The following is a 14,531-nucleotide window of genomic DNA, read 5'->3' on the forward strand; positions in this document are numbered from 1 at the left end:
AATATTGGTCAACACAGTGGTTCCATAACAGGCTCCGGGATTCCCGGAGAAGTGGCCAATTAAAAAATTTGATAGAACTGAGTCATGTAATACATTAAAATTTTCAGAATTCCATAAATAAATCATCAGAGATAATTTCAACCTAAAGCAACATGGGCATCCTAGTGGTTCCGTAATAGGTCCCGAGATTCCTTTATAAGCACCAAATTCTAGAAATTTGGTAAAGCTGAGCTGTGCAATGCATCAAAATTTATTGAATTTCATACAGAATTCATCAGAGATCACTTCAAGTATCGAACGCAACATCGGCCACCTAGTGGTTCCGTAACAGGTTTCGGGATTCCCGGATATGTAGTCAATTCGTTAACTTGATGGAACCATATCATGAAACTCATCAAACTTTTCAGAAATTCAAACAGAATTCATCAGAGTTTAAAGTAATAGTGGCCACTCAGTGATTCCGTAGCAGGTTCCGTGTTTCCTGAATAAGTGGCCAATTTATAAATTTGATAGAATTGAGCCATATGGCACATAAAAAAATACAGGATTCCATGGAAAATTTCTCAGAGATATCATCAGTAACATTGGCAACTTAGCAGTTCCATAACAGGTTCAGGGATTCCCGAAAATGTGACTAATTCAAACGTATGATAGAACAGCAGAAATTCTCAAAATTTTATACATAATCGATAAAATAAATCTTCAGTTATGTAAAGTTCTGTGAGTTCCGAAAAAATGGCCAATTCCAATAGTTGATGGAACTGAGCCTCGTGGCACAACATATCTTTTAATTTTTTTTGAGCACCCATTATAAATGTTTGCAGTTATCTCAAATAAAATTGTAAACCAAGTGACATCGTAACAATTTCCAGGAGTCGTGAATGAATAATCAATTCGAATATTTGATGGGGCTGAATGCGGCTCATCAATATTTGTAATTTCATAGACCATTTATCAAGGATCTCTTCAGTTATCTAAAATAACATTGGTCACTCAGTGGTGTATAAAGTCAAAATTTTGTAGAGAATTAATCAGAGATGTCCACAGTTATCTAAGGTAACATTAGTCACTTAGTGGTTTCGAGAGTATTGGATAAATGACCACATTTGATGGAACCTAACCGTACGGCTCATAAAACCTTTAAGAATTTTATATAATAAGAAAGATGTGTTGAGTAATCATGAGTAAATTTTGGCTACCTAGTGGTTCTGTAACAGGTGCTAGGAGTTATGGACTAGTGGTCAATTTAAATAAATTCAACACATCAACATTCATTGAATTTCTAATTTATCGCAGACATTTCGAAATGCAAAATTGATGGTGTACTAACCTGCTCAGAGAACCACAGAACAATATCTATTTTGCTGTAAAATTCTTCGATGTACTACAATTTTAGAGATCACTCTCCGTTTTATGGTTAATAAGAAACTACCACAGCTGTTTTCCATGGTGTCGTGCACCTCCAGCATACTATTATCAGAATGTTTTATTCAATGATAGAATGATTCTCAAGTCTGCGGTAGATCTCTGCTGCTACCGTAGGAAAGAAAGTTCACAAAATATCCGCAATATGATAGTCCTTGGGGCCCAGATAGCCGTAGCGGTAAACGCACAGCTATTCAGCATGACCATGCTGAGGGTCAGGGGTTCAAATCCCGCTGGTCGAGGATCTTTTCGTAAAGGAAATTTTCTCAATTCCCAGGGCATAGAGTATCTTCGTACCTGCCACACGATATACACATGCAAAAATGGTCAATCGGCAAAGAAAGCTCTCAGTTAATAACTGTGGAAGTGCTCATAAGAAAGTGTTCTTATGAGCACTTCCACAGTTATTAACTGAGAAACAGGCTTTGTCCCAGTTGGGACGTAACGCCAGAAAGAAGAAGAAGAAGATGATGATAGTTCTTACGGCTTGGCTTATAAGGGAATTTTTCAGATGATTTCACTTATTTATTATCTGCTTAGTTCTCCATAAAATTATGTAAGATTACATGGTTATGATGATTTTGTTCTCTCAAAAGTATAAAAATTGATCGCTTTTTTTATTTACGTTTATATCATGTGTTTTCAAATCGATAACAACTTTTCAAAAGGGCGTAACTGCTTTGGAAACAACAAAACTTTAATCAAAACTGGTGATCACATTTGATGGGAGCAGTCAAGTATTGCTAGTTTTCCGAATTTCTGCAAACAGTTCATGGAGCACCAGGTGACCAATATTCCTTTAGACAAGTTAGCTGATGAATTTTCTAATCAGTCATGTACATTTTGATATTGACCTTAGCACATACACCAAATGTTGTATGAGACAACCTCAAAATAAATCCAACGACTATTTGTATTGACTGTGGCCAATATTTTTTTTTTTTTTTTACTTCAGATAACTGCACATTTTTCTGATAAATTTAAATGATTATGGCACTAATCCGGGATTCCTGTGGCCTGTTTCGAAAGCATTAGGCCGCATTGCTCCATTGCCGTGGAGCTTTTTTCTACATTTCAGTCACCACTCAACCATATGACAAGTTATTTCCAGTCTAAGTCAATTTGGTTATTTTTGTTTTGGAATAAAGGCTTCGTTTTTTTGTAATTTAGAAATTCATCCGACTTTTCTTTTTTGACACATTTTATTACAATATGTTTTCGAAATTAATAACTCCATTTCATATTATTCTAAATAGATCTTCTTTTGAAAGATGTCGCAATATTTAATTACTATTTGTAGGATTTGAATGTTCAGAGAAAAAATATCAACTCACCATAAATGCTCTCTATTGCATTAGTTATTACTTCGTCTACGTATTTATGGGAATTTTGTGCTCGTAAATTTCAATATTCGGCCAACAAAGGCAATCATAATTATCCGCGCAGGTTTATGTCAAATACGATATGAGGTCAGCTTAAACAATTAGTTATTATTCATATAAAATTCAAATTATAGCTATGAATTACTGTTACACATACACACGAAGAAAAAAAGTCCAGCGCATTACACATGCATGTGGTCACGATATCTCAATCCATCTAAAACGCACGTTATTGTGTTAAAGTAGGTGAACAAAAAAACGAGTAAAATGATTAAATATATGTAGGTAAATAAAAATTAAATGGTGCTTTCAGGAATCCGACATTTATGCTCGACTAAAAACAAAACTCAGATACCATACCCAAGTCCCAACTTTAATGATATTTTAATAGCATAGGCACACTCGTCTTGAAGCCAAGCCACCTTTCAAATACGATGGCGATAAAATACAAAACTATGTACACTTAACCACTCCCACTGTCATTTGCTTCTGTTTTTTTATGCCACTTCCAGCAGCCTTCCCCATAGCGCGGCGAATCGGCCATCCATACCAAAATCGAACGCCACCGAAGCGGAAAAAGCCTCGTACCTCTTTCACCCGCATCCAGGTCGCTGAGCTAGAAAAACGATTTCACAAACAAAAGTACCTAGCTTCCGCCGAGAGAGCAGCACTGGCGAGGGGACTGAAAATGACCGATGCTCAAGTCAAAACGTGGTTCCAGAATCGGCGAACTAAATGGAGGTGAGTTTTTTGTAGGAACGCTTGATAGAGTGCAATTAAAAAAAAAAGCTTGACGAATTGAGTTCTGAAGCTTCCTGACAGTTTTGCAATTTTCCTGCTGACAGTGCAGAAACAATCGCAATCAGGACGCAAAATGAATCCATTCTAATTCCGTGTTCCTACAGAACATGGTTAGCATTATGATTTGAAGTTAATAAAAGATGGAACAAGCAGTGAAGAAATATGAATCCCTGCAGACTGGGCTCAACAAAATAGTCATCATCTTTACGGCTTTCGCAGAAAATTTGAGGCAACGTCCCAACACTTGCTTTTGTCCAATCTTGGTGAATACACAAGACGCTTTCTAAGACGATTACTTTGTAAGCTCAAATAAACTCTCCCTTGTGGTGGATCTTCTTCGTCTGGTATAAAATCCGGGTTGGGACGACATGGTAAAATTTAATGTAATTACATCTATTTAGATAATTAAGTCTGCTCACCCGAGAGGGAGCTATTTCTCAGTCGATGTGTTTGTTCTTTTGGGGAGGCGTGAGTAAAAAATGGCTACCATGAAGCACGGTAATATTAATTGGGTTTTGAAAACTTTAATGTAACCACCAACCAAGTTATGATTAATGACCAATCTGTATTTTGACAAACCTCGATCGATTCTTAGGTCCGAGAAAAACTCAGTGATAATTTATATTCTCATACACTTCAACATTCCTCTCTATAGAACACGACAAAATATGAATTGTAATTTCACGTCGTTCTGGACACGAGTTGTAACGAATCTATCAATCACGTTGATTCTTACATGTTATTACAACAATTTGAATACGATTTTTTTTACTTGAACGTTTATTAAACAGGCTCAAGCGCCACTAGACATAACGGAGCCGAATTCAGTTGATTTTTTTACAAATTCATAATTGCTTCTTTGTAATCTAAGGGGGTAATTGCTTCTTAGTAATCTTAGGGGCCTTCCTTAGCCGAGTGGTTAGAGTCCGCGGCTACAAAGCAAAGCCATGCTGAAGGTGTCTGGGTTCGATTCCCGGTTGATTCAGGATCTTTTCGTAATGGAAATTTCCTTGACTTCCCTGAGCATAGAGTATCATCGTACCTGCCACACGATATACGAATGCGAAAATGGCAAATTTGTCAAAGAAAGCTCTCAGTGAATAACTGCGGAAGTGCTCATGAAGAACACTAAGCTGAGAAGCAGGCTCAGTCCCAGTGAGGACATCATGCCAAGAAGCAGAAGAAGAAGAATCTATTGATGTTTTTGGAAGCCGTACAACTCGCGGTTTGGCCGAGTTTAAGGATGACAAAAAAAATTAAGGAGAGGATTGGGTTAAGATCTACACGTTGACGTTCAGCATAGTAGTGAGTATCGTTGTTGCTGCAGGTCAACCGTAGAGTGGACATGACGACAACCTGTAACGGTTCCGAGTGGATAAGGTGGACAAACGAAGCCAAAAGGGGACGTGAATATGAATTGACGCAAAAAAAAGTGCATAAAAAACGAAGTGATATTACAATTCAATTTTTGCTATACATGTATCAAACTATAGATATGTTTTACTCATATTCACAATTTATCAAAAGGAGTGACTATTGTTTCAATTATTATTATGAGGAAACTCATCTATGTGACCTAAAATTTTCAATAGAGATAAACATATCTTCGAAAAACAATAACTGAACCATGCAAAGTGATCTAAAAAATGTGTAATCGATCTTCACGGATTTCAAACATACAAAAAGTCCAATTTGAATGCTAATCAAACCTGGGTGGTGGTTTCTATTTCTGTCAGATGAGGATCTCTTCGGACTTGAAATTTCCTCGACTTTCCTGGGCATATAGTACCTTCGTGATTTCCACACAATTATATAAATGCAGAAATGGTCATATGGCAAAAAAAGCTCTCTGTATAACTGTAGAAATATTCATAGAACACTAAGTTAAGATACTAGTTCTATCCTAGCGGGGACGGAACACCAAAAGTAAAAAGAAGACCCAATACCAGTAAACCATCATGGTATAAAACTTTCACGACAACAAACACTACAAAGTTTAATGTTCGTGCTCTAGGTGAACCGAACATAATATTTCATCCTGATCGCAAAGCAGTAGTATGCGAGTCGGCCCACCTCTCTGTCCAACGCCAAAAAAAAAACGATTCGTGATGAAGCAGCACAGATCTAAAATAAACGAATAAAAATATAATGAAAGCATGAATTATTCAGAAATCGTAATTAGAAATGTTAATCTCGTAATTGTTGCTCACCTAATTGTTTCGTATAAATCACGTTAAAAAAGCATGGCTCCTTCATTAATATTCTTTTGCATAGCTCCAAGCCTGGTCAGTCAGTGGTGCTCCATCGTAAAAGTCGGTCCCCTTGACGATAGACTCTGGTATAGGTAGGGTGTCTGTACCAGTGATAGTGGAAATAGTAACGGGTTGAGGAATAAAAAATCGCCAAAAAATAACGGAAACTCGTTTTTTATATCTGAATACGTCATTCGAAAGCTTTTTTATTATATTTCACGTAAAAAATAATCTTAGAATGATAAAATCATTAAATCTATTAAAAAAAGCATTTCCACCATTACTGGAACACGTTCCAGTAATAGTGGTATTTGCTAACTTCTGTTCCTATAATAGTGGTTTACATTGATTTCCCATTGTGACTCACTATTATAGGAACGCCCCACTATAACTGGTGCAAAGGAGCAAAAAAGTTAAGGATTTTAATTGTTTTCTACTATTTCCTTACTATTTTACAAGATATTTTTTCACACATTCACATCATTTTGTCAATGTCCATGTTAGAAAAATACACATAAAGATAAAAATTGGCTATAACACGCTTGAAACGGCACTACCACTATTATTGGTACACACACTATGACTGGATCAGACACCCTACAATGCAATTTGCATCCTCAGTTCGGGGATGTTCTCTTCGTTTGCACCTTCTTCTTGAACGCTGACCGCGGCTTTTTTTGTCTTACTTCTCCGCTGCGCGCGAATAGCGCAATACTCCATCGTTCACGATTTATTCGATTATGGTAAAATTATGTTATTTTTAATTGAATTTCAATTATACACAGCTCTTTTCCACAGTGTTGTTTGGTTCACTTGGTCACTTAGAGATGCTTCCCCTTTGCTACTGTCAATTTTCGAACGGCAACGAACAGAAACATTATCCAAACCGTGTGGTTAGAGCAGAAATGGATCTACACCGAGCCTAATTGACAGCTACTCGGCCATCGATGCCGCGCTTTGATTGAATAACATTCCAGGCCTCGGCTTCTCCGCCGGTGGACAGCTGGGAATTCAAGGTATTCTTTACGACCGACCAAAGACTGATTTGATTGCACTTTTTTGCCGATTTGGTAAGGGATAACGGTGCGACCACAAGTGGACTGGTAAAAGCAGCTTTCTAATCCATTGTTGCAGTGCACGGGGACCAGCATGTCTACGACGACGATTTCCCCAACGCAACGATGATGGTGGCCACAGAAGACTTGAACTTCAGCAGATGCAAATCCAGCAGCACAAACTAATGTTGTTTACACGCCAGAAACCAATGTTTGCTGTCAATTTTTCTGCCTCCGATGGTGGGCCACAACATTTTTCCCGATTCCCGATAAATTTGCAGTGTCTGCAATTACGCCAACGTTTGATTAGGTTTCGTTGAAGTATGGGAGTATTCTACAGTTGATATTTGGTTTACAGGTCAAATTGGCAGTTTTCGTAATAAGACACATGGCTGTTATATAAAACAACTGAGCCAATTATTCAATTATGACGAATATTTGTAAGGATTTTTTTCATAGTGACATAATCCATAACACACCTTTTGTCTCAAGTACTCATGTTTTTTTTTTCGAAATTACCATTGCATGGCAAGTTTTCGAGATATTGGCTACTGAAAATGCAGAATTTGTTAACTTTACGTTTTAACACGTCACTTGTCTTTGAAGTTTGGAATATATGTACTAAAGTTATTATTTTTGGTATTATAGTAAAATATGGTATATTTCCGTATTTATTTGGGGCAAAAGTTCGACCTTAGTGGAAAAATCAATATTTCCAGAGCAACTATAACAGTTGTAAAAAATACCACACAGTGAACCTTTAATATATTGACGATTTTGCTGAACTATCTTGTGTAAAAATATAAACCCATTTTAAGGTTTTAAAAATTGATTGTCTTAAACGAAATTTTACACCACCGTTACTTTATTAATAATGAAGGTTATAGGTGTCATCTATTGTTTGGCAATGACAAACTGTAATCATTTGCTTAAATCTTTAGAATAATGGAAAAGTATTGAGTTTGTGTCTATAATTGACTCAATTCCATATTCGTACACCTAACAAATAAGAAATATATTCAAAACTAATTTCAAATGAACTAGATGATTGCTTAAGTTCGTCGTTGTATTGTTCAGATGTAGTAGAATACATTTGGAAAATTTATAAGCGGACATATTTAAAACTGAAGTGAATTTAAGAAAAATACCACTTTTCCCATGTTTTTTGGTAAAATATTCGGTAAGTCGAACAATAACTTTCATTTTTTTCAACATCATTTCCTTAAGAATGATTACTGCGAATATTGCACAAGTTTAAAGAAAATCTAATCAGTTTTAGAGTAGCTAAGAGAGTATATCGACAACTTGTACTTTAGGATCTTAGGTAATATAACAATTATAACAAATCCAAAACCAAACATTTTAGTGAATTTCTTTCAGTTTGGCTCCTAAATGGATAAACATAATCCATAGTTAATGTTAATATCCAAAACATTGCGTAATTATTATTTTTAATTAATTTAACGTTTCACTACCAAACATGATTATAGAGATATATAGAATAAATATTGTTGCGGTTATCAACACGAACGTTTTTTAAAATGATGAAAACAACAGGATATATTCTAGTAAAAAGTATATCAATGCTCTCTATTTACGCTCATTCAAGTTATTTTGTATTTTTCTTATAAAATAAATAAATTGCAAAATAGGGTGCTATTTTGAACATAATTTGAAATTTGAAATTCAAAGATAATTGAATATTGCCATACCATCAATATGTGGAACGTAGTTTAGGGAACTTTATTGTCAAACGAAGTTCGTAATTCAAATTCTTTTTACAGACAAGTTCAAAATTAACATCTACCTATTGATAATAAATCTTCGAGCTGTTTAGTAGAATACCTTTAAGATGAAAAAACCGAATTTAGTACTATACCATTTAATTCCACTAGAGTTTGTATCCTTTGACAGATACGCGTATTTCGACCTCAACTGTAAGACCGTCTTCAGTGTCGTGTACTAGACTTCAAGTCGAGTCTAGTACACGACAACGAAAACGGCCTTACAGTTGAGGTCAAAATACGCGTATCTGTCAAAAGATACAAACTCTAGTGGAATTAAATGGTATAGTACTAAATTCGGTTTTTTCATCTTATCTACCTATTGTTTAGATTGAAAATTTGGTTTACATTGATTAAAAATATCATTTTAGAAGAATTTTGAAGTTATAGCAAAACAATTTTCTGAACTCAAAAGGGATAAAATCAGTTTATGATTTCTGTAAACTGTATTCATTTCAACTAAATTTCTATCAATACATCTTTTAACATTTTTTTACTAACTTGATGTGAAAACAGTATCCTGTACGAATGGCCACTGTAAAAGCAACAACAAAATTGGGGTGGGTAATGTCTGTTACATTACCGCGAGGTTGACGAAGGACTACTATGGACACAACTTCGATCAATCCTGGGTCAGACTCTAACAACAGAGGTGCAGCAGCGTCCTCGGAATCATCCTCAAATTGCCGTATTGACGGTTATTCGTAATAAATCAGATATTGTATGATCCTACGAGATAAATTAGGAGATTATAGAAAGTATGTGGTAAGCACATTAGGAAATATTTCACAAATAACTCTTTAGTACACATTTGTTGACCCTGAAAATGGCCGATTGAATTGTTGAATTCGAGTAACGTGGACACATTTTGACGGCGCACCGATGAGGTTTGCGGTAGCGGCTTCTTCGGGGTCTTCTTCATCGTGGCGTTCTTTGAAACTTGGGGTTTTGCTTAGAAACTGCCTTCTTTTTCTCCTCCTTTTTTTCGGATGCCAGCCACAGCCACAGCTTCCCGGGATTTCACTTCACTCTTGCCAATCTTGCCGAGATCGCAGTTGTAGTCTCCGCCGAATTATTTCTCGATCACCTGCAGGGAGGATCCGTTCCGTTCGTTTAGGACTGCGATGGCGGCCACAACCATCTCATTATTCTGTGGACTGCTTCCTTTATTTTTTCCAGGCGGCGGCAGCGGGGATGGCTTTGGCTTCGGACGGCATCTTCTTTCGATCGCTCAACGGTCAGTTTAATTTGAGCGAAGCAAGATAAACGGGGGGTCCTTCACTATCGATGTCTGTGCCTGAGAAGCACGCCCGGTCAGAGTAAGCCGATCTGTTGCCTGCTGAGATGCGATCCAAGCGGAGAGTGAAATGCAAATGACGTCATTTTTTTCTCTAGCACCCCTACTTATAGATTTGCTTGAAATCAACGTTTTCTTTTAAAACAGTTATTAAACTATTTGGTCAGGAATGTGGTACTCAGTAAGTTAACGACATGAGGTGCTAATCAAGGAATTTCGTTAAGCCAGCAAACAGAGTTTTAATAACAAATTTCGTCTCGCCTTTTCGGTTTACTGTTCATGTTGTTTCATGTTGGTAGCGTGTGTCCCAATAATAATGGTAGTGCGGTTTTAAGCGCGTTATAGGCAATTTATATTTTTATGTGTATTTTTCTAACCTCCTTTTTAAAATAATATGAATGTGTATAAAAACATCTTGGATATTAGTAAGGAAATAGTAGAAAACAATTAAAACCTTAACTTGTTTGCTCATTTTCACCAGTAAAAGTGGGCCGTTCCTATAATAGTGAGCCTCAATGGGAAATCAATGTAAACCACTATTATAGGAACCCAAGTTAGCGAATACCCTTACTACTGTAACATATTTCAGTAATGGAGAAAATGATTTTCTACAAGATTCAATAATTTTATCATTCTAAGATTATTTTTACGTGAAATAGAATAGAATAGCTTTCAAATGACGTATTCAGGTACGAAAAACGACCTTCCGTTATTTTTTTTTGGCGATTGTTTATTCCTTAGCCCGTTACTATTGCCTCTATCACTGGTACAGACGCCCTAATAGAAAAAAATCAAACAAATTGTCATGCCTCTAAGCTTTTGTTGGATTTTTTTAAATAAATTGCGCTGTTCGGGTAAATTTATGAAGCGTCAACATATCCCAAGTAACACAACATGTCTCATATAAATCACAATGGCTTCAATATGACTAATGAGAATGTTCTGTTTCATAGAGAAAAAACTGGAATTCATACTTATATATGACTAAAAAAGGGCAGAAGGTGGAGCTTGTGCAACATATGTTTGTTGTCAAAATTATGTATCATATGGATTTAGGTATACATAATTATGTATTATACTTTGTCCAACAAACCATTAACGCAACAAAATACTGAGAACATTTGGTAGTGGAAATGCATTGGATGGTCGACAATGAAAAATGTAAAACTGCAAACATTGACAAGCCTTTATTTTTGATTGCATAACTGTTATTGATTGATAACTGTTATTTAACACTAATTTAATATGCGAATCAAAAATTATGGTGAAATATGAACTTTTGCTTCAAAAAAATCAATTCGCCCTAATAAATCGTTCAATATACATTTTTCGACATCAAGTCAAGTAAATATTTCCAAAAAGGAATCATCAAATTTTGCAAATTAGTTCATTATTTTGTTTTCTACTAATACACTGAACTTTTACTGAACTATTATTACTTTTTCAAAGCTTCAGAACAAAAATCTCATCGTCATGGTAAATATTCAAAATTAAATTCAAAAATTAAAGATGGTTCTCTTAGACACACTGCATAACGAGTGTTTTGAGAAAAGACAAAAATTTCATTGCCAATCATTGCTATTGTTTCATTCAAGACAGTAAAAAGTTTTCAGGGACAACTAGTGTGATCATAAATTTACAGTGTGATATAAGTTTGATAAATCACTTGCCTATGATAGCATAAATTGGAGTTGTAGCATGCAAGTTGCTTCTCAAATCTCACGAACCGTTGTTGATTTGCACCCGAAATAAAATAGTCTAATCAGGTTATTACCAAAAACTATTCCGGCAAACGTTATGTTACAATTTTGTTGACGGAGAACTCATATACCAAATGACTATGAAGTGTTTTCTAAGTATTTATATTTTTTTCCTACAATTTTTCACAAAACACGTGAGCCCTGCATGAACACAACTGTAAGCGAGTTAGGTAATTCCATTGAACCTTTTTCGTACTAAACAGTGGCAAACAACCACCACACTCTATTCATTCATATAAATTGATTAATCGGTATTTAGAGCATACCTTAAAAATAATAATTTACTCAAAACATTTGCTTAAAAGTATTCAGTGAACACCATATGGCGAATTTCTTAGCCGGCAGTGTATTATCCATGCTATCAAAAGTATTAAATGTCACTTTTGTTGCATTTGTTTTATAGACAACTAGAAAAACTTATATTTGACTGAAAATAAACATAATTTGTTTATTCAGAACATGTTTGATAAGAGTATATATTATGACATACATGTAACATGAATATGACATATTGAGACTGTTTATTTGTCGTACATGTCTAAAACAACCGAAATAAGACATTTAACCAAACACATGTTTTGATAAACATAAGAAGACAAATATAAAACATAATATGGTTGAAACATAGTAAACGTAAATAGAACATTTTCAGCAAAATGGTAGATTTGTATTGCAAAACAAATTATATGCCTTAGTAGAACATCTCCATTCAAGTTCAATATTGAAAGGTTTAACAAAACAAAATAGCGACTTAAGTGAGACATGACATGTCTCAAAAACTTTCTAGCAATCATTGTAGGACAAACTGTGTATTTTTAAATTTGGATTTATGTTTTCGGTGTTACTTGGGATACTCCATTAAAGAAACAGTAGCCAGAGAAATGAATGACCTACCGGCTTTTTCTATACACCGTTTAGTAGCCTCATCACGACAAATAAAATCACAGTCTTCACTACATTTTTTTCCCAATAAGATCATTAAAGCGTGATGAGTATGATAGAAAGTGATTTAGCTGATTGTTTGTTATATGTTGTGTATGTTGATTACGATGGTCCATATTGGTCAAACTACAAAAGTTTTATGTTACACCCCACAAATTTGTTCATTTGGACCTCCAGAAAGTTTGATTGTCAACCCCAAGACGGGGGCTAAACGAGTTCCAAGTTTGTATGAAGAAAATAGGCAAAATATATGGGAGAAACGGTTCCAACTACTCTTCGAACCATAGATGGCGCTGTAGTTGATGAATTTAAATTTTAACATACTCTAATCAATATAGAAGAGACTGCAACAAATCGGGAGTCTTTCCGTTTAGAAAAAAAAAGTTATAACTTGGGAAACCATAATTCGGATTTCTCTCTTGGGTGCAACGGTGATTTTTTTAAGAGACGATCGAACATTCTTCACCATGCTGCATTCCATATCATTATTTTCATCAAGTATTTTGGCCGCATGAAATAATCAAAATAATATTGGACATGTGAGATTTCTTACGGGTTCCTGAGAATGTATAGTTAGTTATTGCGGATACTGCGCGAAATCTGGTAAACTGCTAAGATTTTAAAGTCGTACTGTGAATTTCTAGCGGAATATTGTGGATTTCTGATGATATTTTGAGCATTTCTGGTAAAATCTTGAGAAATATGAATAATATGGTTGGAATTTGAAGATTACCATACTTTGGAGAATTCCCATTGGAGACTTGAGAATTTTCAGCAATATAGAAGCGGAATATTGGAAAGTCCCCAAAATTCCTAGCGAGCTCTTGGGCATATGTCAATTCTTAGCTGAATCCTAAGCAAGATCCTGAAGATTTCTAGCAAACTACTTCAATTCTAAAGGACCACCTGGAGATTACTACCGGGTTCTTGGGGTATCATAGCGAGATCTGGTGAATTTCCGTTGATTTCAAAAATATGATTGATTTCTAACATACAAACTTAACTTCGAAAACACTGTTTACACACCAGCTGTGTTGGTAGCAAAGCTTGAAGCTTTGAGCCAACTAGCGATGGGCGATTTTGAATTGATGTTCCGAAAATCGATGTTTTCATTCCGATTAATCGATTTTTTGAATCGATGTTTGGGGCATCTGAAATCGAGTGAATCGATTCTCTTTATTCGATTTTTTGATTCGATTCATTTTGTTGAAAATTATGAATATTTTTTATTGGCATGATGGAAAGTAAATCAAATTTTTAATAAACCTTTTGCAATAGTAAATCTGTTCTATTGAGTTTCAGAACTGATTTAATTGAGGTATATTGAAATTGAATGTAATTACATTTGGTCTCATTTCAAACTATTTTAAATTTGAATTCGATTCGAATCGATTCAAAAACATCGATTCAAGAGATTCGATTAAATCGGTGAATCGATTCAGCAGTTCAAATGTGAATCGATTCAGTAACATCGATGTTATAGACAATTTTGCCCAACGCTAGAGCCAACACTACTCCAATAGAGAAGTTAGATAGACGCTCCTGGTTTCTCCTATGGTTTGCACAATTTTCACCGCCAATTGTTTTTGTACACTAGGGCATTGAAGGAGCCAAAAAATGCTCAATGGGACGGCAATTGGTCGGGTTCCTTTCTTTCGGCACTTACGGCATTTCGGAAAACCGTACAACACGCTCGCAGAGTGCTTGCTGTTTAGACGCCATCTTCGATTGAACTGACAGCACCTGATCGAAAAGAAACATGCCACCCATTTTTGTGGAGTCCAGAGAGCAATTCTCTAGGAGAGAAAAAAAATACGCTCTTTACTCATATCA

General features: G+C 35.5%; 1 protein-coding gene across 2 annotated transcripts in view; it reads left to right on the forward strand.

Annotated features, from left to right (window-relative positions):
* Positions 1-14,531, forward strand: part of LOC5566198 (T-cell leukemia homeobox protein 3) — a 113,203-nt gene that overhangs the window by 65,290 nt on the left and 33,382 nt on the right. For both annotated transcript variants that reach the window (XM_021854495.1, XM_021854504.1), the window contains one exon: positions 3,320-3,548. In XM_021854495.1, the coding sequence (XP_021710187.1) occupies positions 3,320-3,548 (229 nt within the window). The remainder of the gene's footprint in view (positions 1-3,319; positions 3,549-14,531) is intronic.

The sequence above is a fragment of the Aedes aegypti genome, chromosome 1 (assembly GCF_002204515.2).
Source record: "Aedes aegypti strain LVP_AGWG chromosome 1, AaegL5.0 Primary Assembly, whole genome shotgun sequence".
NCBI classification, from domain to species: domain Eukaryota; kingdom Metazoa; phylum Arthropoda; class Insecta; order Diptera; family Culicidae; genus Aedes; species Aedes aegypti.